The 26361-nt window shown below is 48.3% G+C and overlaps 2 protein-coding genes and 2 pseudogenes across 2 annotated transcripts; 1 reads left to right on the top strand and 3 right to left on the bottom strand.

Annotated features, from left to right (window-relative positions):
* Window positions 1–6750: 6750 nt before the first annotated feature.
* LOC136540718 (exocyst complex component EXO70B1-like) lies at window positions 6751–7946 on the bottom strand (annotated as a pseudogene).
* Window positions 7947–11003: 3057 nt separating this feature from the next.
* LOC136540717 (uncharacterized protein At4g15970-like) lies at window positions 11004–13153 on the bottom strand (annotated as a pseudogene).
* A 4559-nt stretch (window positions 13154–17712) lies between these two features.
* On the bottom strand, window positions 17713–22721 carry LOC136540716 (plasma membrane ATPase-like). Its single transcript, XM_066532731.1, has 13 exons — window positions 22575–22721; window positions 22306–22425; window positions 20642–21766; window positions 20400–20504; window positions 20153–20297; window positions 19888–20052; window positions 19565–19803; window positions 19454–19486; window positions 19278–19359; window positions 19005–19165; window positions 18718–18891; window positions 18440–18622; window positions 17713–18345 (listed from the first exon to the last, which is right to left on the bottom strand). The coding sequence occupies exons 1-13, from the start codon at window positions 22629–22631 to the stop codon at window positions 18061–18063; spliced, it is 2874 nt and encodes a 957-aa protein (XP_066388828.1). The 5' UTR covers window positions 22632–22721; the 3' UTR covers window positions 17713–18060.
* Window positions 22722–23507: 786 nt separating this feature from the next.
* LOC136540715 (uncharacterized) lies at window positions 23508–24876 on the top strand. Its single transcript, XM_066532729.1, has 2 exons — window positions 23508–24287; window positions 24418–24876. The coding sequence occupies exons 1-2, from the start codon at window positions 24008–24010 to the stop codon at window positions 24654–24656; spliced, it is 519 nt and encodes a 172-aa protein (XP_066388826.1). The 5' UTR covers window positions 23508–24007; the 3' UTR covers window positions 24657–24876.
* The last annotated feature ends 1485 nt before the right edge of the window (window positions 24877–26361 follow it).

The following is a 26361-nucleotide window of genomic DNA, read 5'->3' as shown; positions in this document are numbered from 1 at the left end:
GTGGATGGGGCGGCACTGCCGCCCTGCTGATGTTCAGCAGGTGAGTGCTGCCCTCATTGATGAAGTACGTCAGCGGAAATTTATGTAGCAATAGCCTGGGGATCCTCATCATTAGTGGCTTGATCTTCTTATGGCCTAATGTCACCTATAGCCATTTGCTTGATTGCCTCACATGGTGGATCCTCCTTTCCTACAACACTTGAATCAACTTGCTCCACTTGAGAGCCATTAGATTCATCAAATGTCACATCTACCATGACTTCAACTCTTCCCATGGTTTTGTTGAAGACACGATAGGCATGCTCATTTGATCCATAGCCAAGAAGAATTCCTTCATCAACTTTAGGTGCAAATTTAGAGGTTTTGGATCTTTTGTTAAGTATAAAACACTTGCACCTAAATACTCTAAAGTATGACACCTTTGGTTTGTTACCGATTAGAAGCTCATATGAAGTCTTCTTGAGTTTCTTGTGTAAGTAGAGACGGTTGATGGCATGGCAAGCGGTGTTGACGGTGTCACTCCAAAAGAGGTCCGACGTCTTGTATTCATCTAGCATTGTCCTTACCATATCAAGAAGTGTACGGTTCTTCCTCTCTACTACACCATTTTGTTGAGGGGTGTAAGGAGTTGAAAACTCATGCTTGATGCCCTCATCATCAAGAAACTCTTTAACTAGAGTGTTCTTGAATTTGGTTCCATTGTCACTTCTTATCTTCTTGATAGGAAGACCGAACTCCCTTTGTGACCTTCTCACAAATATTTTGACTTTCTCTTGCACCTAGGACTTATCATAAACAAAGAACACTCAAGTGAAATGGGAATAATCATCAATAATAACTAGACCATATTTGTTACCCCTGATGCTTATGTAGGCGACCGGTCCAAAGAGATCCATGTGAATCAACTCCAATGGTTGTGTGGTAGTCATGTTGCTCTTTGGTGGGTGTGGTACACCTACTTGCTTTCTGGCTTGGCAAGCACTACAAATCATGTCTTTCTTAAATTGAATATTGGTTAGTGCAAGAATGTGGTTGTCTTTTAGGAGTATGGCCAAGTTTCTCATCCCGACATGAGCCAGTCAGCGATGTCATAGCCAACCCATGCTAGATTTTGCCACTAAACAGATCTCAAGCTTAGCTTTACTTTTGCTGAAATCAACTAAGTAAAGCTTGTTCTTGAGGTGACCCGTAAAGACAATTGAGGAATCCTCCCTCTTAGAGACTTCCATACCCTTATCCGTGAAGAGACAATTGTAGCCCATCTTAAATAATTGAGAAACGGACAGTAGATTGTACTTCAAGGAATCAACATGTAAGACATTTATAATTGAATGATCAAGTGTAATAGCTACTTTAACAAGTCCAATCACACCCTCTTTTGAATTATCACCAAATATGATATTCTCATCTAAATTTGTAGTTGGGCAATATGATGAGAACATACTCCTTTCTCCGGTCATATGATTTGTATAGCCACTGTCAAGCACCCAACTTAACCCACTGGAGGAGTATTCCTACAACACAAGTTTAGTTCCTAGTCTTAGGTCCCCAAATATTCTTGGGGCCTTGCATGTTAGTCATAAGAACTTTAGAAACCCAAATAGAAGTATTATGATAAACATTTCGACCATTGCCATCAAACTTGGCAAACACCCCCCCCTTGCTGTTGTGCTGTAAAACAAAGTTAGAATCCAAACATTGAGGAGGTGTTTTTGCCTTAGGTTGATAAGCATATCTATTTGGAGTGACCCAGATAGATTTCTTTGGTTTCTAAACAACCTGCTCTGGAAGTGACACCTTCTTCTTAGGCTTGACATGAGTAGAGGAGTAGGAGGTGGTCTTCCCTTTTCTATGGGGAGCGGCACTACCGCCCTTCACAGCGGCACTGCCGCCCATAGGCCGCGGTGCTGCTCTGGGCTGGCCTTGTGCCACCTTCTGTGTAGACCTATCTATACCTTCCTGCCCTTTGCTCACGAACTGAACACACTCATATCCATTTATTACCTTTCTCCCATTGGTTTTACCTCCATGAGTATGCCCAAGCCCATCTTTGATGCATGGATTTCTTTCATCTTTGTATTGTGGCCTCTTTGGTTTTTCGCCTTTGCCACCAGCAGGTTTCTTACCTTCCATGCTCCTTTTTTCTAACATAGCATTGAGCCTAGCAATCTCCTTTTTTATGACCTCTAAGTTTGCAAGGTTAGTGGAATAAACTTTTAAGTCAAGATTATAGCATTTTCCACACCATTGGCTAGTGGAGGGAATAGAAATGTCATTTGTGTTGGAGGGAAGTGGGGTGCTCTCGCATAAAAGGTTATATTGCTTCTTAAGTTTATTGTGCTTTTTAACTAAGACACAATACTTGCCATTGAGTGCAATATTTGCCTTCTTTGTGAGAGCATGTTCTCTTTGTTCTTCGGCCAAGGCCTTGTTCAAAGAGTCCACCTCACTTCTCTCTAACTCAAGGGCTTCCTTGCAGCCAATATACATCTTTTCGGTTTCCTCAAGATAATCATCTCTATCGGCTAGCTCGACTTTGACACTTTCTAGTTCCTCCATTAGATTCATGATGAAGAGCTTGGTTTTAGAATCTAACTTTTTAGTCAATTTAACATATTTCTCAACATCACTAGTATTATCATCACTAGAATCACTAAGTTCACTACTAGAGATATCACTAGGAGGTGGAGGAGATTTAGCTCTTCGTTTTACCTTCTCACCCTTTGCCATAAGACAAACATGAGTGGAGCGGTGGTCATCATCATCGGACATGTTGTTGAAGAGCCTTGATGTAGAGGATGGCTTTTGAATAGCCACGGTTGCAATCTTCACATCCTCTTCACTTGACTCTTTAGTTGAGTCCCACTCATACCCAATGTGTGCCTCTCCCATTTGCTTGTATCTCTTTTTGTGCTCATGCTTGCCCTCATTGTTGTCCCTCTTGTATTTGTTCTTTTTCTTGTCATAAGGACACTTAGCAATGAAGTGCTCTATGCTGCCATAATTGTAGCAAGTCCTCTTCTTCTTGTTTGGGAACCTTCTTTACACTATTTTGTACCCATTCTTTTTCAACCCTTGTGATAGCTTTTAATGAACAAAGCCATAGTCATCAATCTTCATATAATCAGCCCCATCATCTTCATCTTCACTTGAGGATGAACTTGGATCATCATTTTGTGGAGTTGACTTGATTTCCTTGGGTTGACTTGTTGATGCTTGCTTGCTGTCCTTTACCTTGTTGGAGATGCCTTGATTGCTTGATTTGTTGGCCTTGAGAGCTACTTTCTTGATCTTCATGCCTTCTAGCTTGGCTTGCAACTCACCAAGTCTTCTCCTCTCATTAGCTTCTTCTCTTTGCATGTCAAATGTCAATAATCTTCTAAGCACATCATTAGGTGTGAAGTGCTCAAACTTCTTCTTATCCCTAATCAAGGTGACTATGGTCTCATTTCTTGGTGAGTAGGCCTCCAACATAACCTTCACCACTTTGTGATCATGAAGCCCATCACACCCATAGCCTCTAATCTTGCCCACCAAGGTCATTAATCTATCAAACATCTCTTATGGCCCCTCTCCATCTACAATCATGAACCTATTGAGCTTGGCCATCAACAAATCAATCTTTGCTTTCCTCACTTTATCTACACCTTCATGTGCTAGATGCAAAGTGTCCCAAATCTGTTTTGCAACATTGACATTCATCACTCGGTTGTACTCATTTCCATCTAAGACACTAAGGAGAATACTTGTGGCTTGGCCATTGAGATGGACAGCAGCTAGCTCTTCATTTGTTGGCGCTTCGGGATCTTCCGATGGCTGCAATCCATTCACCACAACTCCCAAAGATCCGGGGTGAAGACCTACAAGATAGGCACTCATCAAGTGCTTCCACTTGGCAAAGTTTGTCCCATCAAAATGAGGCAACTTTCCCATGGGTACATTGACAAATGACCTTTTATTATGGTTAGACAAATAAGAATAATTAAAGGATACGACAGTATATTTGTTCTTGTTGTTGTTGCTGCCCTTGTCCTTGTTATCCTTCTTTTTGTCCTTGCTCTTCACCTCCTTGCTATCTTTTGAAGCATGGTATGACACATCATCATCTCCATCGTCTGAGCTACTAGAGAGCCCACTAGATGATGCATTATACTCATTCTTCTCTTGCTCTTGAGTTCTTGCTGCCCTTCTCTTAGCTCTTGCATCTCTTGTGATTCTTCTTTCTTCTTTTCTCTTCTTCTTGTCTTTGAGGCGCTGCTCTTCCTTTTTATTTTCTCTAGCTTCTCTTGTCGAGATCTTTGTGGCTTTTCTTTCTTTTCTTGCCTTTCTTCTTTCAGCATCGGTGGTCTTAGGTTCTTTGATGGTGGCATCACTTGCTGTGGACATGGATAGCTCGCTGCTGCTGTCTGACATCCTCAACGTGCACACCACTTGCAGTCCGCAACGCGAACGTTCTTCGAACCTTCTCCTTCTTCCTATACTTCACGCGGTGAAGCGTATGCGAAGCAACCTCGCTTTGATATCACTTGTAGGATCTACAGGAAGATAAAGAAGGCCTAGAGGGGGGGGGTGAATAGGCCTATAAAAATTCAACTCAAAACTCTGTTAGAACAGAGGGCGGCACTACCGGCTTTACAGGGCGGCACTGTCGCTCTACAAAAAATAATCTAATACAGTTGAGATTTAACAGATATGAATCTGACCCCACTAGCTGCTTAATCCTGCAATATAACTTCAAGATCCAGTTCGAAGACTGGATACCATAGAAACTTCACACAAATGTTAATCGAGCAACTAAACCCTAACAACAGCTAGCAACAAAGTAAACAACAAGTATAATAAAGATGAAGCACGCAAGACATAAGATTTATCTCGTGGTTCAGCTCACCACTAAGGTTTGCCTAAGTCCATGTTGTTGAAGAAGCCACAAAAGGCTTGAGCTTGCCACAAAGGCTTGCCTTACCCTCGTTCTCAAATCAAGAGAGTGAACTCTTGAAGTGAGGGGTGATTTCTTAGCTTTCGAATGAGGTTACAAACCTCCCAAGGCTGCCACACAAGTTTGTAAGCACAAGGGCGACATCTAGCCGGCTAGGAGCAAGCTCCAAGAGTAACAAACCCTAGAACCACCGGCCAAACGTGAACCAAATGCTCTTAGACTTTGGGAATCAGTGGATCTACTCTCTAATCGAGTTTTACTGCCTTTTCTCTCAAATTTTGATGGTTGGAATCAAGGATTTGCTTGAGGGATGGAGGAGCAACAATGGAGCAGAGAGGGTGAGCTTTGGTTCTATTTTTTTCGAGCAGAATGACTCAGTGGTGAAGATGACCGTTGTGGGCCGGGCCTGAGGGGTATAAATACCCCCGAGTCCAACGGTCAGTTAAGGGCGGCACTACCGCCCTAGCCAAAATAGGTAATATGATCTGAAATTTGGTTGGCTATTTTGACTAGGTGAGATGATATAGATCTGTGAATTTAAGCATCTGGTTCAATAATTAACCAACTGTCCTAAAATCCCTCTTAATAGTACGGCTTTCACTAAACTCAAATTCAAAACATAAAAGAATTTAAATCTCTTTTGAGCTGGGTCTAGCCACCTTTCGTAATTAGGACACCAGTAACCTGTACATCATCCTCATTCTTTGATTCCCTGCTTGTCATCTCGATAAACCTCATTAGTCCTCTAATTTGGTGGTTATCTATGCCAAAATCCACAATAGGGCTTGATTGGACTTACACATCCACGACAGCTGTGCTCTGTGATGCATCCGGAGCCACCACCTACGGGGGAGGCAGGGTAGTGGCCTCGAGGGCCCTGCGAGCGACATCCAGGTACGGCGAGCGACTAGCCGATGACGTGAGGTTATCGTCGGAGTTGCCAGCGCAGGGGTCTTCCTCGCAACGCGGGAATTTACTCCGCCCTGCCGACCAATGGGCGGGGAAGAAGGGCGGGGCATGCAGGTAAAGGGAGGACGGCGAGGTCCTGCCCGAGCCTGCGGCCAGCACGTTGGAGGTGGATGCCGATGCCTGGATGGGCGCCGGCAGGCTGCGGCCGGGGTTGGAACGCCCTAGAGCCGCGGGCACGCCGTCGTCGTCGTCATCGTCATCGTCTTCGTCCTCGTCCATCGTCCTTGCCTTCCATGATGTCCTCAACGACAACCTGCGCCTCGTCCTCATTCCGCTGCTCCTCCGTCTTGAGCGCGGCCTCCTCGCTATGTGTACACCCGGGCTTCAGGGATTGCGGGATGGACTCCGAGGGTGCGGCCACATGCGAACTGAGATGCACGACGGCCTGGTGACCACCGCCCCCTCGAGCTCGACGCAATAGCGGTTGCCACTTCCAATGGTCCTCCTAGGCTGCTGCGGAGGGCTATCTCGTGACCCCGAGCATCATCCGACCCATGGGGGAGTAGATCAGGTTGAGAAGATGTTGGATCTAGTGGAAGGAAGGAGAAATCGGTGGTGGATTGAGTGGATTTGGGGGGATTTGGGTTTTTTGTTGGGACTGAGTCGTGGTGTTGGGAGAGGGGCTAGAGGGGGATATTTAACTTTTTACCATCATAACGGATGGCCACTCCTCGGATAGCAGGTTTAGAATTGACGCTACGATTTTAGCAGCTGAGAGAGAAAAACAATACATTTTTACCATAATTATTAACGTGGCACGCCACCTCAGCTGACCAGCGTGACAGGCGAAGGAAAAATGACCGCCCCCAGCCCCTACCCTCTCTGTCCCTCCCCACGCGCGGCCACCTTCCATCACCTCTTCCAGTGTTTGCCGCGAACCACATACCGCACGGGGATAGGATGTATGCCACCACCAGGCACATACCGAGTGATTGGATGTATGCCACCACCAGGCACAAAGGCAAGGTCGCCGTACGGAGCGAGGCCTTCGAAGACACGATCACAGAGGCGGCGCTCGCTGGGGATTAGGATCCAAAACACCATCTTGAAGCCTGGGATCCAGCGAGCAATGTCGAACTCGAGCTCCTCCCATGGCAAGGAGTGGACCTCGTCGGCTGTACGGGAACGGATGCCGAGACGAGCGATGCTCTCGTCGATGAAACCGCGGCGTGAGGCCGCGTATGCCTCGGCGCACTCGCGGCCAAAGCCAGCATCCACCATCCGCCGGGCAATCTGGTGAACATCAGAGACCGAGCCCGGCGGGAGAGCATCGATGACGATGTCGAAGTCTGAGACCGGCCTCGCGATTGGGATTGGCTCGTCGCCAAAGCCATCATCCGCGTCGTAGTCCTCCCCCTCGCTCTCATCAGACCCGAACCCACCGGGCACCTGAGGCGCCGTGTCGTCGGGGCGCTCGATGAGCGCTCGGAACTCGTCCTCCAGCCGGGCCATGCACCAGCTCAGCAGCTCGTCGGCGCGGTCGAGCAGTCCGCGGTTGGTCCCGACGGCGTCTAGCTCCTGCACGGTGCCGACGAGGTCGTCCACCGCCTCCAGGAACGCGTCCACGTCCGCTGAGTCTGCCCAAATGAGCCTGTCCATGGTGACGAACTGCGAGATCTGTCGGTCCAGCGTGCGCACGGTCCGCTCCAGCGACGTCACCGGGGCATGGCCGCGGCGGCCGACGGCGCCACTGGAGGCGGCGAGGCCGGCACGGAGCGCTCCCCAGCAGCCCCTCCGACCGTGGCCGCCGCCGCAGCGGTGCGCGTGGCGTAGAGCTTGTCGAGCGAGAGGCGGCCGTCGTAGTTGGAGAAGACCTTGAGTATATCCTCCGTCATGGTGTTGGTGCGGCCAAGAGTCTGGACGATGTGCTGCACCGTGGCGAGCAGCTTCACCTCGCCGTCCTCCGCCATCAGCCGCCGTGCGAGGTCGCCGGACGCCTCTCCCCTCCCGTCGATCAGCGCGAGGTTCCGGCTAGGGTTTGAATCTGCGGCGGAGAGGGCCGGGGGCGGCGTTGGGCGCGGCGGGGTGTGCGGCGGCGTTGGGTGGCGGCTGTCAGGCGAAGCAGAGCGGGAGGAAGAAGAAAGGAGGAGCGAAAGGGACGAGCTAGGAGTGGGCCGGGCCGCGCGTGGGTGGGATAGAGAGGGCAGGGGCAGGGGCAGGGGCGGTCATTTTTCCTTCGCCTGCCACGCTGGCCAGCTGAGGTGGTGTGCCACGCCAGCAATTATGGTAAAAATGTATCGTTTTTCTCTCTCAGCTGCTAAAATCGTAGCGTCAATTCTAAACCTGTTATTCGAGAAGTGGCCATCCGTTATGATGGTAAAAAGTTAAATATCCTGGCCAGAGGAGTGGGGGCTCCATCCCCCGAGCTTTTTCGTCTCTGTCGACGTCTCTTCCTGCTGGTAAGTGGTAACGCTACATAGCAAGTTACTCATCCAGTACTGTTCATTCCTGCTATTGCACTCTGAAACTACCCTCGTTTTTCTTTTGAGGGATTCCCCCTCATTTATCCAGGCTAAGGAGTGAAAGGAGAAGAAAGGTCTGAGATGCCAGTCCTATTAACCTTTCTTTTGGCAGAATTTTATTCGTTAAGTTGAATTAGTCCAAGTTGGTTGGGTGAATGAATATTCTGCTTGCTTAGATAAGAACCAACCAAACAGGACAAGATGACCTACCTTTTTTTTTCCCTACCAGATGTTTCTATTAGAGGATAAACTTAACCTTTTGTTTGTGACAGTGCAACTAGCCAACTACTACTAACTCCTAACATCCCTTGTGCTTGCAGAAAGAAATTCTACAACCTACCAATGGCAGACTGGCAGTCACTCTATATATCAGTTGATGCAAAAGGCTTCGACGCAGTTGGTTACTATGGTTTACGGCGTGTTCGGCTGCTCATGTTTCAGATCGTTTCACAGAACACTATTGAATCATCCGAAATCATCTGAAATCTACTGTGCAACCTAACAGCCGAACAACCCCTTAGCGTTTTGACTTAAATCACATATGTTTTGGTCATTGGATCGATCCAAAACTTGCAAAGATAAACTAGAGTGACATTGCCACGTAGATAATCTAGAAGTAGAAATGAATTAAGCTATCTAATCCATAAAACACCAATGATACTACTGGCCAGCTTTTCAAAAAGAGAAAAAAAGGAACCAGAAGAAGATATGTGGTCAGAGATAGGATTAATTAATGAAATAATAACACTGGTCTTGCAGTTAAGCTATCTCCAACAACACAGACCCAAATCGGAGATCCATTTTATAGTTTGGGTCACGCATAGCAAAAAAGGTCACGCACCCAAAACTCGCATTCTCCAACAGCCTACCTAAAAGCCCGTCTCTCTCCTCACTCTCTCTCTCCCGCACCGCCCGTTCCCGTCCCTCTCTCCCCTCCCTCGTTGAGCACGACGCGCCTCTCTCCCGGATCCGGTCGGCGGCGGCACCCCTCCCTCCCGGATCCGGCGGTCGCAGGCGAGGAGGACCCCGGATCCCTGCTCCTCGACGGCCACGCCCCGCTCCCCGCCTCGCCCCGGCGACTCCCAGCAGCGGTTTGCCTGGCCGCGCCTCGCCGCGCCCTGCTTCTACGGGCCCACCACTACGATGCCAGGGATTTACGTCGGTCTCTCTCGATGGCGCAGATTTACGTTTCGGCAAGCCTCGTCGTATGTAAAATGGACGAGGTGTTTGGATTTTCTATTGGAGCGTTGTTTTTGTAGGCAAAACGCCGTGAATGACCTATTTTGCGTTTGGATCACGGTTTGCATGCTTTATTGGAGACAATCTTATTGCGTTTAAAATGGGTGCTTATATAGTTTGTGTTTTGAACAGCTAGACTAGACACCGGCTGGCAATTGCCGTGATACTTCTTCGTATTCTGACTGCTGTTTCGTTACCCGGCAGCACTAGCAAACCAAGCACGCAACCGAGAGAGAAAAAAAAAACCCTCTCGCACGGCCGCACGCTGCATCACGACAACGGGCACGGGGTCGTAGCGGATGTGTGGCACAGACTGCCTCGCCGAGGGGATGTGTGGGTCAGCAGCCGCCGTCTCCCTCGGGCTGCTTGGCGCTGCAGTACAGCTGAAGACCGCTGCTAGTACACTCGGAAACCTCGCGAGCATGAATGAAGTACAGAAGCGCCGCGCTCTTCCCATGTGTACTGCAGCAGCTACTACCAGCTAGTAGTACTACTGGAGCGAGCACCACTGAATCAGTACTACTCCACCATTGCTGCAGGCTGTTTGCCTGCCTACAAATAGGGCACCAGTGACCTGCAAAGCCATGGCAGGTTGAGCATCTCCTCTAGTTCTGGGAGTAGGGATAGGGATCAGATCAGGGTCAGTTTCCTTCCTGGCTGTAGCAGCAGAAGTGGAAGGGGCATGCAGAGGAGCACGAGGCGTGGTTGGAAGCCGGCCTGTGCTACCCTCGCTAGCTCTCCTGTGCCTGCCTTCTTCCATTCCTTCTGCTACGCTATGTTTGCAAGTTTCAGAGCTCAGAAGCGCAAGTGTCTGCAATTGCCATGTGAGGCAACACCGCAACAGCATTGGCCTTCCATTCCACCTCTGCACCCCTGGCGTGAATGTGTGATGCTCGAGCCTCCAGCTTCTGAGTCATTTCTGAACCTCGATTTGTGTTATATTAGCAGGTGACATCACATGGAGAGCTCCAGGACTTCTGATGTCTGAAGATAGACCACGGATGCGAATGTCACTGTTGATTGTTGAAACGGATCTGGGGGCAACAATGTCCAAGTACCCAGAAGGGCATCTTTACTGGCATGTAAGCAGATTGTGGGGCTGCATTCACAAACCCTGCAAAACGAAAATAACTTCACTTCTGTTACAAATGAAATGCAAGCGTGAAAAGCAGCCATCTACTAGCAGCTTTGTATATTTCCTGAAGTTACACTTGAAGATTGCATTGCATCATTCGGCCCCGCTCAGTTGCTTCAGATTACAGAGAATCAGAATGCGCGAAGAATTCACTAGGGCGGGGCAGTAGTATACTCGTAGTTTCACTCGATTAACATCAGCTATCAACAGTACTACAAAACAACACATATGAACTTATATAAACTTCCCATACATATTTTGTTTACTACATCATATAACATCATCCATCCATGTTCTGAAGAAGCCTGAACACTTGACAAGCAGAAAAAATAGCTTCCTCTTCAACTACCCCCCTCCAGTTTCCGAAGACTGCATGCAAAGAGACGACAATCCCAACAAGCAGGTAGCAACCGATCAGAATCACATAATGTGTGTCAGCGTGTGTGCATATTGTCGAGCATGCATGCATGTCTCGGCTGGGCTACCTGCAGTTGCGCGGCACTGTCCAGGAAACCGAGTGCTTGTCCTCGCGCGGCAGCGCCCTGAACCTCCTCCAGTCCTGGAGCATGGCGTTGAGGTCGCTGATCTTGCGCCGCAGCCCGATGCAGCAGTTAGGCGTGCATGGTGCAGACCCTGCTCATGTTCCGGCTCGGCTCGCAGAGGCCGCCGAAGAGCTCGGTGCTGAGGAACCTGATCCGGACGCCGAGCTCGGCGACGTAGGGGTCGCACTTGATGGCGTTGAGCACGTCCTGGTCGTGCAGCCCCGGGTGGCGCTCCCGCGCCGCGTACCAGAACCTGTAGAACTCGGTCGTCTCCGTGTTGGACCGCACGTACGCGAAGCCGCCGTTGGGCGCGTTGCTCAGGTCGCTCGGGTTGCCGGTGAAGTGGTCGCACGCGATCTGGAAGTCCCCGTCCGGATAGAAGTGCGGCTAGCGGGTTCCTGAACCACACGATGTCCGTGTCCTGAAATGTACGTACGTTCGGAGATGGATCAGCGCCTGTACTCACCGAGGAGAATAATTAATGCGTGTTCATGAACAGCTTTGCTGCATCAGCAGAGTTGAAGAATTACCGTGAACACGAAGCTGAAGCCTTTCTCAAGGACTTTCCTGAGGAAATCGATCCGCCTCCACATCATCTTGAGGTAGCCGTCGGTCATGAAGTTCTGCTGCCCGGAGAAGTCGACGCCGTCCGTGACGAGCGCGAAGCAGTGGCGGTGCACCTGCCTGCAGCGCGCGTGCGCCGTCGTGTCCAGCGACACGATGACGAGGTGGTCCAGTAGCTCCCTGGTTCTCTCGCCGGACCGGAAGCTCTCCAGGAACACGTCCAGCACGGAGCCCGGCTCCGACCACGCCGAGTTCAGCGTCGTCAGGATCACCGTGTCGTTGGGCATCGCGGCCGCCGTCAGGACTCGCTCCAGCCTCGCGTCCTCGCTGTCCTGCACGTACGCAGCAGCAACATGCAGGTCAGTTTCATCTGCACGCCATTGCTACACAAGGCACGCAGCGATTCTATCTGTGGCTGGGCTGCATACACCACGATCGACGTTGAATCACATGGCACGGCGACTGCTACAAATAGAAGCAGAATTCTTGCATGCATCAATTTTCGAAGATACTAATTGTTTACTGAGAGAGGCGAGGCTGACTAGTCCAGTGGTTTATACTCCACTAGTGCTAGTGGTTTATGCAACAGGAAATTGCGAACAGTATTTCATCATTTCAAAAAAGTATTTCACCAGTTCACCCATTCTTCGAACTGAAATATTTAGCATTACTGCAATTTTATTTTCTTCTTTCCGGGACATAATTAATGAGCCATATACGAATCCGATTGAAACGCGTCGCATGGCCTTTGCTAATACTAGGGACGACGAAGAACAAAACGACATGCGGGACTGAAACACGGATCACACATCGTCTTGCAAAAAATAATGGAGGCACGTAGGGCCTCTTGCATCGCGGAGCGAGAGGTCACGTACTCACCAGGTCCGCCGCGGCGGCGTCGTCGCGCGCCGCGCCGCGCCGCCACGGCATGGTGGCGGCGCCGAGCAGGTCCCCCGGCGCCACGACGGCGTGGTGGTACAGCACGAGGCACGGGAGCGCGACGGCCGCCAGGAACACCAGCGCCTTGGCCGCCCTCCGCACCTCCGCGCCCGCGCCGCCGTGACCCTGCTGCAGGTCAGGAGCGGCGGCGCGCGTCACGGGAAGCGGCGGCGGCGGCACGGCCATGTGCGCGCGTGCTCGCGCGCGTGAGAAAGTCAGCCCGGCTAGGACCCGGGTGCCGGCGAACGCGCGGGCTGATCGGGAGGTTGATGATGGTTCCGGTGACACGAGTGCTTGCCAGTCGCCGCCGCGAGGTTATACGGAGGGAGTACGAGGTTTGCGTGCGTGGAGATCTCGGTGATGCACATGGACGCGTATGCACACAAATAGGAAGGGAGAACACGGTGAAGGAAGTCGAAACCGAAGGTATTAATTTAGATTTACCTCAAGGAGAGGATTTGGCAAAGAATTAAAAGATTGGAAGGGAGAAGATGCTATTGCGGACAGGTAAGAAAAAAAAGTGAAGTTTTGATCAAGGTAGTAGCGCAAAGGATTACCCATTTTTGCAGGCAAAACCGTCAGGCAGGCTACAGAATTGCATGCCATATATAGGAGTCGTCGATTCAGAATGGATCCGAGTTGTGGAGAATGGTTTGGTTTGGAGAGGGGCCAACGTGACAAATATTGATATATGGTATGAGCTGATGATCCTTGGATTCCAAGAGATTAGGCAAGAGAACCCTTGACATCTCGAGAGGAAGAAACGCGTTGATAGTAGGCGATTTGAACGGCCCAGTTAGTAGCGAGATAAATCTAGTGAACCAAATCTTCTAGCTGTAAGAGCATCTCTAAGAGTTTCTAATAAAGCCTTTAAAAGATGCGATCAGATCAATCCCAGCTCATGTGGATTAGTGGATATGAAGGATATCCGGCTTGGGCACGATATGGCGAGGTGCTATTAAAAAAACGAAGTGTACATGCATGGAGCTGAGCACGACCATATCAGAAGAGGGATCCTGATTTCCCAACCACGGCACAAGGAGAGCTAATTGATGTGCTTTACTAGTATAAACATGCCCGTAACATATAGTTTGCGTCGTATCGGACTCTGTACCACGACTAGAAGCGTGTTATTCTAACTTGCACGACGACGAACGTGAGTTCGGATCATGAACAAGACAATAATGCATGCAAAACTCTTATATTTAACCATTTGTAAAACCGTTCAGAACTCTTAAGGGTTGTGTTTGGTTAGGAGTATAGGACGAAATCCTGATATCTGTTTAAGGAACAGGTGGGATAGAATAGTCCACAAGAGTGAATATTCCTCTAAAATGCCATACCTCCAAAATTGAGATACCAACCCATTCTCTCTGGACACCATCCTCACAGGGAGTAGAGGAATGAATGGTCAGAGAGTGAGGGATGGATCAAGAGACAAAAGAAGAAACAATCTCCTTTTAATATTAGACTAGCAATGTCCTGTGTGTTGCAATAGGACGCATAATTTATTGCACGGTGCTCGTGACATTCGTAATGAGTAGTTATTTTTTATTTAATCGCTGCTTGGCCCAATCTTAAATGAAAAAAAATCCTAGGCCCATACCAAATTCTTGTGCAACAAATGATTAACCCCATATAAAAAATTGACAAGAGATTGACTCAAATTCTATACTCTCTCCGTCCTCATTTAAGTGTCGCCGCGGGATTCGTGCATGTCAAATTTTCTCACTTTTAATTAAGTTTGTAGAAAAATATTAACCACATTTGTATATCTAAATAAATTTAATATAAAAATATATTTAATGATCTATTTAATGATACTAATTCTATACTATAAATATTAATATTTTATTTCATATATTTAGTCAAAGTTCAGTATATTTGACTTCTCGAAAAGTAAGAACGATATATAAAAAGGGACAGAGGGAGTATGTGGCTACTTGTGTGCACTTGCAGTGAGTTTAATGGCAGCTTCAACAATCGACTTTTGAGCTAGCTCTAAGTATTTTTTATATATTTTAATAGAAGAGAGAAAAACTAGCTCTTGATCGAGAGCTAGACTCTTACACACATTCTAAGATCACGTGATAGTATTATGTGGGTCTAATCATACAATGAGTCACTGTTAAAAGTTAACACCATTGAATATGTTGGCTTGGAGCTAGTAAATAACTCTTACTGTTGTGGATGCCCTAAGAAAGGTGAAAGACTAGAAGGTTGAAAGCTCTAAGTTTGATTTTGGTAATTAAATGTCAACTAGTGGATTCATACTTTTAGTGAGCTCTAAAAATCATTGATCCGGGTACTGACGGATTTTTTTAGGAATCGAGGATTCCATTACTCAAGCATGTCAGCTAAATTACTTGACACCAAGTCACTAGCGATTGCTCCATGGTCCGGTGGACCCAAGACATCAGTGACAGGAGAAGGGGAAAGGGGATTGAGAAAAATTAGTGTTGGATCCCCTTTGTTCGAGGGAGAGAGGGAGATTTTGAGGAATTGAGAAAAAATTGGAGAAAACAGGATTAGAAAAGAGGATGAGCACGTTTTTTGGCTTCACATTTTTTTTTTGCTTGCTTGATATGGGGAAAGGAAATTGGTTTTACTCAATCTGGCAGAGGGAAAGGAAATTGGTTTTACTCAATCCGGTGGACTTACGGACATGTCATATATAGATCCGGCCAGCCGGAGGCAACCGTTAATATATAGTATTATTAAGCCAATCACTGGTCGGCGCACATTGGCGGCTCGGTTCATATGCGCTGGGTCATATGGCGCGTAACCTGTACCTGGCCGGCCTGCCAGCCCAATGCCACTGGCAGCTTTCCCAAGTGCGTTGCACCTGATCTGGTTCAGGCGAGACTGTGTTTGTCACGAGAGGCAGCGGGTAGAGGCTAACGCACAATTGCCACCCCGCCGATGCCGAATGCCCGCAGCGCCGGCGCAGCGAGCTCCAGAACGAACCCTAGCGGCGTTTCCAGAGCCAGGCGTATTACTCCGGGAGCGGGCTCGCTGCGGGCCAAGGCGCAACACGGGACCTGCAGCCAGCAGCCGGCTAGACCCTGGGCAGCCAAGGCGCAAGGAGGATCACCGTATAGCAGCGTAGGGAGTGGGGGACAGAGCAAGACGGTGGACGCGGGAGAGGAGCGGACCATGTGCTGTGTGTCAGATCCTATTTCGTTTTTGTGCATTTGCAAACGACATACAAATTTTAAAATGGATAACTTTCTTGTCAAGGCATCTATTTTTATATTCCGTTTACAACCTAAGTCGTTCATTATGACGAGAATCTATAAAAAGTAGATACAGTGTTGGAGTATATTGTTCGAAAACAATTTTTCTTAATGATAAGTTTTGCGCATAAGAGTATAAAGTTTCAAATGTTGCACTACAAAGTTTGCAAAACATTGAGTGCAAAGTTTCAAATTACAAAGTTCTATTTGTAGGTGTACAAAGTTTATAGCATATAAGTACAAAGTTTGAAATGAGCCAGTACAAAGTTTGTTAATTTAGGTGTAAAGTTTTGAAATCCTGAAGTTTTGAACTTAGCAGTACAAAGTTTATAATGTTTTCAATATGCTAGTTGAAGTTCCTAAATTTAAAATGTAAAGGTTGAAATTACATAGTTTTAAACCTTGAAATACAAAGTTTATGTGCTAGTATAAAGTCCTCAATTTTAAAAATAAAGTTTGAAATTATAAAGTTTTAAGTCTTAGAGTATAAAGTTTAAATGTGCTAATATATAGTTTCCTAAATTAAAAATGCAAAGGTTTAAATCTTGAAATATAAAGTTTAAAATGTGTTAGTATAAAGTTCCTGCATTTTAAAAATAAAGTTTAAATCTTAAAAGTACAAAATTTTAAATGGGCCAGTATGAAGTTCTTGAATTTAAAATGTAAAGTTTAAAATTACAAAGTTTTAAATCTTGAAATACAAAGTTTTAAACATGCTAGTATAAAGTTCCTAAATTTAAAATATAAAGTTTGAAATTACATAGTTTAAAATCTTGAAATACAATGTTTTTAACATGTTAATATAAAGTTCCTAAATTTTAAAAATAAAGTTTTAAATTACAAAATTTTAATTTTAAAGTACAAAGTTTTAAATAGGCTAATACAAAGTTCTTGAATTTCAAAGTTTGTTTATTCGATGGAAAGTTTTTTTATTCTGACCAACGATTACATATTAAACATTTCTCTCTACTATATTTTTTCAAACTTGATTTCTGCCATTTTGTGTTCTAGTTTATTACTTCTACTTATATAAAGTGAAAACATCCCCTCGCCCGTTCATTACCCACACACCCGCTATCCCAAGAGAGAAAAATAAAAAAAAAAGCCAGAGTAAAAAAAAGTGACTTAAAAAAAGCCAGATACGTCGAAGATGTCACAAGACAACTAGACTAGAGAAGTTAAATGGACCTTGGGCTAAAGCTAGATAGGGAACGAGACTCTAAAAATTGTGGGCCGTCGAGCGCGCGCACGTAGCTTCTCTGTCTGGACACGCGTGTGTCGCTGCTCCTCCGAGCACGCGCGTAGAGGAAGATCGTCGATATTTTAATAGTGTGTTTATTTTTTAATATTGTACCCACTTCCGTTCTAAATTATAAGTCGCTTTGACTTTTTTTCAGTATAAATTCATTTTTCTATGTAATTAGATATAACGTATGTTTAAATATATAGCAAAAATTATGTACCAAAAAGTCAAAACGATTTGTAATTTGAAATGACGAAAGTAGATACTAATGATTTTTTAGTAAACATGATAAAAAATTAGACAAGTTTGATTTAGAATAAAATTAAACTAAAATGACTCGTCATTTAGAACAAGCATGGAAAGGCAGTATTGATACAGTAAGCTATGAATTGGGCACAACAAAGATTGGCGTGTTGGTGTGCATATAACACCGGCAAACAACAAACATGACACGATAATGTCGAACGCGTTGAATTCACACAAGCACGTACTAACTTGGTACTTAGTTCCCAACTAGGATAATTCTAAAAGAACTACACTTGTGAAACTTCCGGAGATGATGAACAAAATTCACGCCAGTGTAATGTACCGTAGAAGATAAAAAACAAACGTGTAACAACTAGCGAGGCAAACTGGCCACCGGCAAACTACTGACCAACCTTGACCTACATCCTACCGCGAGACGACCACGAACATTTTCACTGACGACGGCGTGCACTTTGGTGTACCGCTCCTAAAAATGCGCAACGAGTACGGAAGCGACGACGCCCTCTCGCTCACGTACGCCGTGCACGTTTACATGCTGTAGAACGGCGTCCTGACCGCGTTGATGTCCACCCCCCTGCGCCTCGCCGCCGACTCGAGCTGGCCCCTCAGCGTGTTCTTCTCGCGCAGCCTCGCGAACTCCGCTCGCCGCTTGGCCTGCTCGGCGATCTCCGACAGCTCCGTGTTGCTGCTGCTACGCCTGCCGCCGGCCTCGGACTCGGTGGTCGTAGGGAGGCCGTGCAGGCTGCGCTGCGTCGTCGCCCACTGCGCCTTGCGCTCCTCCCCGCCGTAGTTCTCCTTCGTCGTGAAGGCCGTCTGCATTATATTGTTGAAACAACAGCAGAAAGGCCAGGGCGTTAGGTTCTGATTTATTCAGTACAGTACAAAATAACATGAGAATGAAACATACCTTGTTCTGCAGGAGATTGTTCCAGGCCTTGCCGCTCAACACGTAGCGGATGGCGAACTTGAACAGGTCGAGGGGGACGAAGGTGACGAGGCTGTAGAGCCAGATGACGCCGGCCCAACCCCATCCGATTCCTCTGATGCGGGCAAACCCAAAGTTCGCGAACACTGCAATCAGAGTGGCAACCTGCAACCACAAGCAGTTTGGTCCCAAGACCGATCGATATGGTAGGCATGCTCGATCAGGATTCAGAAGTGAAAGGAGATAGTAGGGTGGCTTACGATCTGCGCGATGACGAACGCTGCGCACAGCCAGAAGCCGGGGCGTTCGGTGAAGCACCAGCTGCGCGACCGCGTCACGAAGATGAGGGCCTGGCTGATGATGCTCACTTGCAGGTACAGGGCGGACATCATCTCCTCGGTGCTGCCGCGCAGAGATCTCACGTGGAAGGTATTCTGCATTGCCACAGGAGAAACATTATTATCTGGCAGTGAATAATCGTGCTGTCTTTCATTTGCTTAATTTGGATTAGTTGGTCATGGAGAATATAGGAGGAAAAGATGCTTACAGAGAAGAAGTCGGTGCTTCTCATGGCCCAGAAGAATACGACAGTCATTACAGCCATGTAGGCTCCATACACAACGCCCGTGGCAAAGATCTCATTCAGCTTCCAGCTATCAGGGTGTGGCGACGGTTTTACTCTGTCCTTCGCAATAGTCATGATAGTGCCTGAAATCATATTACATTTTTTTCTTTAGAATAGTAAGTGTCGAATGCATAGAGATTAATGAACAGTATGCAATCGTTACTGAACGCCTCTGAAGCAGTAGTGCAAACTTACCATCATTCAGAATGGCAATGACCAGAATCATGAATGGTGAGAAATCAAATTTCCATATCAGTGCAATCAGCAAGAATCCAAGCTGCATGTTCACAGGTCATAGTAAATAAGAATTTTAAACACATATAAGACCATGATCTCTAGATTCTTGCAAGGCCTAAGTAAAAATAACTTACCACGATACGAATAGTGATTGACACCGCATATATCTAGCCAAAAACAAGAGAAGGGTATTAGGGTCAGAAGTGTAAGGAATTAGTGAATTTTGTCGCAAAAGGAATACTTACGGTGTAATTCTTCATCCTCTGGAAGATGGCCCTGCTAGTGAGCACAGCGCTGATGATGACACTGAGGCCTTCTTGAGTAAGCACAATGTCAGAGGCGCTCCGTGCTGCATCAGTAGCTCCGGCTACGGCAATTCCAATATCTGCTTTCTTCAAAGCAGGCGCATCGTTGACACCATCTCCGGTCATTCCGCAAATATGCTTCATCTCCTGCAGCTTCTTGACAATCTCATACTTGTGCTCTGCATCAAAGTGCACAACTGCAGACTGAGTAAACAATCCAACCAGTTATTTTCTGAAGTGTGCTTGTGTTCATGCACACCCACCTGGGAAGACGCCAGCAAAGCCATCGGCCTTCTCGATCAAGTCATCCACAGGAATCGAAGCAGTGGCTTCATCTTTGCTCTGACCAAGTAGAGCCGATGATGGATACATGTTTGAGCCCATCCCTAGCCGTCTCCCGGTCTCCTTAGCAATGGCGAGCTGATCACCTGCAGATGACATTATCAGAGCATGTCAGCCTAAACCTCTCGCCTTTTAGACTAAATGAGGTAGAAAGAGTAGAATTAGACAACCAAATGCAGAATGTACCAGTGATCATCTTCACATTGACACCGAGGTCGAGCGCATGCTTGATTGTTTCAGAACTGTCTGACCTCGGTGGGTCCAGGAGAGGAAGCAGACCCACAAATTCCCATGGCTCTCCGATGCTTTCCTTCCTCTTCTCCGGAACTTGCTGTAGAAAAGCAAGATAAAATATTACATTAGAGACAAAAAAAAAACATATAACTCACATAAGTAGAATAATCGATTGAGCATTCTGAAAGTAAAATCATACCTGTCTTGCAACTGCAAGAGATCGAAGACCACGCTCGGCGTACTTGTCGATCACAGTGTGAACCAAGTTCTTGACATTATCTCCACAGTTGCAGAGAGCCAATATCTATATAGTCATGCACGCCATGGGAGTAAATAAACACAATGTATACAAAAACGAGCTATGTACCATAGCAAAGTAGTCCATATAAAAAAGGGTACCCTATAAAAAATAGATGGGATGAGAAAGCCATGACTACGTACTTGTTCGGGTGCACCTTTGCTGACACGGTGCCAGCTACCATCAGCGAGATCAATATAGGTGAGGGCTGTTCGCTTGTCAACGGGGTTGAAGGGGAAGAAGTGCACCTCCTCAATGCCATCCCTGGCCTCCTTTGGATCACTTAGCATGCCAACCATGGCGGCGTCAATGGCGTCCTGGTTCTCCACCCTAGATGCCCTGGCAGCGAACAAGATAACATCGTCCTTTTCAACGTCCCCGGCAAAGATCTCAACAAGGCTGCGGTCAACACTGAGCTTGTTGAGAGTGAGCGTGCCGGTTTTGTCACTGCAGAGAACATCCATGCCGGCCATCTCCTCGATGGCGGTCATGCGCTTGGTGATAGCGCCCTGCAACGACAGCCTGTGGGAGCCGATTGCCATGGTGACGGAGAGCACAGTAGGCATGGCAATTGGGATGCCACCGATCAGAAGCACGAGGAGGTTGTCGATGCCTTCACGGTACCGGCGGTGCTGGACCGCGTACATGACGATGACCTCGACGGATAAGCCAATGATGATGGTTGCTATGCAGAAGTTGCCGATGGCCTGGAGCACCTTCTGGAAGTGGCCGACCTGGTTGGTGCTGTCGACAAGGTGCGCCGCCCTCCCAAAGAAGGTGTGCACGCCGGTGGCGATGACAATCGCCTCGATCTCACCCTGCTTGCACGTGGAACCCGAGTAGACACCGTCGCCGGGGTTCTTGGTGACCGGAAGACACTCGCCAGTGAGCGCCGACTGGTCAATCTTGAGCGCATCACCCTCGAGCAAGCGAGCGTCAGCTGGGATGATGTCGCCGAGCTTAATGCTGATAATGTCACCCGGGACGAGGACCGCGGCGTCCTCCTCGCTCCATCGGCCGTCACGCAACACCTTGGTCTTAGGCGCAAGGTTGGCCATGAGCGCCTCTGCGGCGCTCCCGGCATTGTTCTCCTCGATAAATGAGATGGTGGAGTTGAGGATAAGGAGCACCACGATGCCGACAAAATCTTGCCAGTCCGGCGGCCTGTTGTCGCCGTTGGCAAGCGCAATGGCCATCACAGCAGCTATCTCCATCACCCACGACAACGGATTGTTCATAAACATTAGGAACTTCAACACCTTGTTCTCCTGCAAACACAATGATGGACGTACGACACTGTTATCTTATTTGCTATCAAAGTACACGTATATTGCAGATTAAGTAATATTTTTGGAACACATAATTTAATCAGATTATGTGTCAAACAATCAAAACACTAAAAGAACAAGTACTGATCTGTTTATGGCAAAATGGTATGTAAAAACTAAGTAACTCAGCCGTCCTCGCATACATACATATATATATGAGACATTATTGCCATAAGCTAGACAGCTAGTGAAAATTGAAAACTCTGGTAGGCTAGATAATGCAAAGATCTGGCTTCATCAGACACTTGAAGTTTGACTTCAACATCTAACCGCTACACTAGTCATCTAACAACTAGTGGACACCATTGGATCATGGTGTTGCAAATAACCAGCAATATTAGTTACTTTCAGTTTAATAAATAATAATGTCTTGTACTACTTTTGTTATCTTGACATATTAGTATTTGTCTTGATTCTAAGATTGAGAGAGAATAAATAAAAGGTAAAATATGAGAAAATAATATAGGATCGATAATGACCTTTCTTTCTTCTAATTTATTGGGACCAAACATGGCGGCGCGTGTCTGGGCTTCATTGGAGCTGAGGCCTTCCTTGCTGCATTTGAGGAAGGTAAATACTTCGTCCATATGGATGTTCTCCTGCGAAAGTAACAGATGTGTATATGTGCTAGATTAAAACAAAGAACACATGCTTACTCAACACAACGAGGGCTAGACTGATTTGAAAATAATACACAAAACAGCAGATCAAATCAATAATAAATAAGAGTGTGTGATCTTAATCTAACCAGATCCACTGTCTCTGTCATGATCTGCTCAAGATTTTCCTTCATGATGGCCGCCATGGAGGTGGACTAAACCCTCCCCTCGTCGTCTAAACCCTTTGCTGTCGCCTCTTGCCGTCTTCTCGTCCCTCCCCTCTCGCCGTCGGTGGTGTCGACTAGAGAGAGAGACTACAGAGATACGTGGTGTCGACTAGAGAGAACGAAACGAGATCCGGTCTTGTGTTTATATAAGGGTCCGCACGCCGCAAGTCGGCGCTTGTTACGGGGACGGAGTTGGAGTAGGAGGAGACGAATCCGCGCTTGTTACGGGGACGGAGTTGGAGGAGACGAGGAGTAATCACAATCGGCCCTGTTTGGTACAGCTCGAAAGCGCTTCCCAGATAAGCTGTACAAATAGAGTAAAAACGACGATTAAAATAAATTGGTCTAATCTAGTTTCTACTTTTTAGTATAAGTGGGAGCTACGGGAATAAGCATGGTCAAAATAAATCGCTGAAAAGTATAGCGTTTAGCTGTTGATTTCAGCCATAAACGGCTTATAAGCAGTAAAAAAAAAAGGGCCTATAGTCGGCAGTTTCTCCGTGCCGCCAAGGCCCAATCAAGATATCCGGACCGCACAGATAACTCCGGCCCACCCCAGCCCACCACCAGCCCGAACTCCATGCACCCGGACCCTACTCGGCAAAAGGAAACCGAGTAACGCACGGGGCAAGCAAAGCTGAGCGCTCCAAGGAAACCCTGCCGCCACATCCGGACGACCCTCCCACCGCCTAGAACCCGCGTCCCCGTCCGCCTCCTCGATCAACGGCCCCGATCCTCTCCTCGGATCACCGGACGAGATCGGTCGCGTCCCGCCAGTTCCCAACCCACCACGCGGCCGGCCGCCGAACGAAGCAGACCTAACCTAACCTGACCTCTCGTCTTTTTCCTCCACGCTTCCCTGCCTTCTATTCCTCGCTCATCAAGCCAACAACCACCAAATCGAATTCGTCTCCTCCTCCCACTCGCCGCCGCCGCCTCCTCCTCCTCCTGAGGGCAAGAAGCGAGCGCCCCGCGAATCCCCCACCCCGCCCCCGCCGCGCGCACCGGTGAAGACGACGAGCCCCTCGTGAATGGTGGGAGCCCGTGCGACATCCGCCGCCTCGCAGCCGCAGCCGGAGAAGGCCTCCTTCCGCGGCTTCGGTTGCTGCATGCAGGGCTGGTACCACCGCTGCATCGGCCTCGACCCCTGAACACCTCGCTCCCTCCCTCACTCTGCTTGCTTCCCCGCTCCGGCAGCCGCCGCTTCTCTGATTTGATTTGATTCGGTTGATTCCACCGATCCCCCTCCCGTCCTGGATCTGTTGCTCGAGAGCACGGAAGCGCGCGAGATTCGTTCCCTTCTCTTCTCCGAGGAAGCAAAGCCGATCGCTCGCTGAGCGCCGCCGCTGCTGCTGATGGCCGTCGCGCTGCCTTCGTCGCTGCCGATGAAGCTCTGGAGGACGGAGCCCCGCGGCAAGGCCGCGGCCCCGGGGCCCGACGACCCCGTCCGCGTCCTGGTGACGGTGACCGTCCTCGGGAGCGCCGGCCCGCTGCGCTTCATCGTGCTCGAGGGCGACACGGTCGCCGCGCTCATGCGCGCCGCGCTCCGCTGCTACGCCCGCGAGGGCCGCATGCCGCTGCTCGGCACCGACCCCGCCGGCTTCGTCCTCTCCACCGCCAACGGCGGATCCGGCGGTACGTAACGGCATCTGTTTGTCTCTTTCGTCGGAATTTGGATCTGCTTTGCTTGCTTCTCGGCGCTCTGATGTACGATTCGATTCGATCTCATCTGTTTGATCTCTTGTGCCATGCCGTGCCCGTGCAGCGCTCAAAGAAGACGAGAAGATCACCTTCCACGGGTGCCGGAGCTTCCTGCTCTGGCAGAAGGATGCGATCCAGGGTGCCTCCAACCTCGCCGGGCCCGACGCTTTGACGGCAACCCCGAGCCCCGGCAGGAAGGGCAGCGGTGGATTCAAGGCTACTCCGAGCCCTGGCAGGAAAGGCAGCGGCGGCTGGAAAGCTGGCCTGAACAAGTTTCTCCTCAGCTTCAGCATCAAGGTGTGATCCATTCGTCGACGAGAGCAGGAGTGTCCTTGGGGTCTTCATCGCACCACAATAAAATTGCATTGGTTGATTCTTCGATTGGCAAAGTGTAATTCGTCGTGAGTTTGAGTCGAGTCGGTTGCTTTGTTATTCGCTGCTCTGTTTCCAAGTTACCAGGAGTTAAAAGGTTCTTCATTTGAGTTGCATCAATAATAATCAATTTGTTCGTGCTGTCCAGTTATATCGTCGAACTGTCCAAATGCATACGTGCTGTCCAGTTTACATCGTGGATCAATTGTCTGAACTGTCCAAACACATCGTGAGCAATTGCTTAAGTGGTTCAGTCAAACAAAGAGCCTGCTGTTTTTATGCTTAGCTAATACTAAATTGTTCATGAGTCTGAATTTAAGCTAGGCCATGGCTTTAGTAGAATCACTGAATCCGCGGCTATAATAACCTGATGAATTTAAGCTAGGCCATGGCCTTTAGTAGGACTACTGAATGCGCCGTTATAACCTGATGAGGAGGGTGGCTGCAACAGAGGATTTCTAAGGGATCCCGAATTTCAGGAAAACTCATAACAGAAGGCAATAAACACTACGACTATTACAGCGACCTTCAGAAGAAGAAGAAAACATCACTACACAGTCGCAGGCGAAACACCTCCCACAGTTTGATCACCGGTTCTGAAACCAGTTCCCACTGTTCTTCCAACCATGCGCACAGCACTCCACAGAAATTACATCAAACTCGTTGTCTGTAGGAGTGTAGGACATTGAATTTTCCTCCTCTGCATCAGATCAACTTTTCTCTTATTGCTGCTTAGAAAACACTTGTAAATAGTCTAAACTCGTTATACCATCACTACTATCTATAATGCATATATGCTTTAAAAGCAGTTTTGCTATGGGGGAAGCTATTGCGCAACGAATCGTGCGACCCCTTCATCCTCCTTGCGATGCTTCATCCCCGCCCCTCCACCACCGGCGGGTGGAGGCTCTCGTCGCCTCACCACGCCCGCCACCTCTCACCCCCGCCCTCTCCTAACCTCCACCGCAACGTCTTCCCCGGCCGCGTCCTCGCCCTGCCCCCACCACTGGCAGCCGATGGCAAGCCACCGCACCACCCGCAACCGGCCCCTCGACCCCGCCCACCCGAACCACAGTAGCTTGCCGACGAGGTCCACCGTGACACCCCCACCGCCAACCCCACCCAACCCCATCTCTCGCCGCCCGGTTTCGCCGCTGTCTCTCCCGCCACCACCGCCCTGTCACTGCCGCCTTCCCCCCAAATCTTTCTTCTAAGGCCATCGGGGAAAACCCTAACCATGCCAGAACGCCAGAACCCTAACCACAGCTCCGGGAGGAAGAAGAAGGCGAGGGAGAGAGCGTCGTGAGGAGGAAGACGGGAGCGCGCGACCCGTTGCTTAATAGGTAAATAGAGTTTGCGTTTTGCTATATCATGTCCGGGTGAAAAACTTTGCACCTACACCAAAAATATGTGAGCATGTTATAAGAAGAGTCCGTCTGTTTGACACTTGGTGTTTTACCCCAACTCCACACCTGAATTTTTCTGGCACTATTCATCTCCTACCTCCAGCGGCCCGCGTGCACTGTTCATCTTCTGCCTTCAGCCGTTCGATGCGCACTGTTCATCTTCTACCTTCAGCCACCCGCCGCTCCGCCCGTGGCACTGTTTATCTTCTTCGTTGGCACATATCACAGGA

The sequence above is a fragment of the Miscanthus floridulus genome, chromosome 2 (assembly GCF_019320115.1).
Source record: "Miscanthus floridulus cultivar M001 chromosome 2, ASM1932011v1, whole genome shotgun sequence".
NCBI lineage: Eukaryota > Viridiplantae > Streptophyta > Magnoliopsida > Poales > Poaceae > Miscanthus > Miscanthus floridulus.
The sequence above is the reverse complement of the archived record's forward strand: the minus strand, read 5'-3'. Positions and strand labels throughout refer to the sequence as shown.

What these genes read in the sequence shown, in the direction of transcription:
- LOC136540716 (XM_066532731.1), bottom strand. Translation starts at nt 22,631, where the DNA reads ATGGCGGCCATCATGAAGGAAAATCTTGAGCAGATCATGACAGAGACA. An exon ending in TGACAGAGACAGTGGATCTG is followed by an intron (nt 22,426 to 22,574) that starts GTTAGATTAAGA and finishes TTACTTTCGCAG; the next exon opens with GAGAACATCCATATGGACGA. An exon ending in CAATGTGAAGATGATCACTG is followed by an intron (nt 20,053 to 20,152) that starts GTACATTCTGCA and finishes TGTCATCTGCAG; the next exon opens with GTGATCAGCTCGCCATTGCT.
- LOC136540715 (XM_066532729.1), top strand. Translation starts at nt 24,008, where the DNA reads ATGGCCGTCGCGCTGCCTTCGTCGCTGCCGATGAAGCTCTGGAGGACG. An exon ending in CGCCAACGGCGGATCCGGCG is followed by an intron (nt 24,288 to 24,417) that starts GTACGTAACGGC and finishes GTGCCCGTGCAG; the next exon opens with CGCTCAAAGAAGACGAGAAG.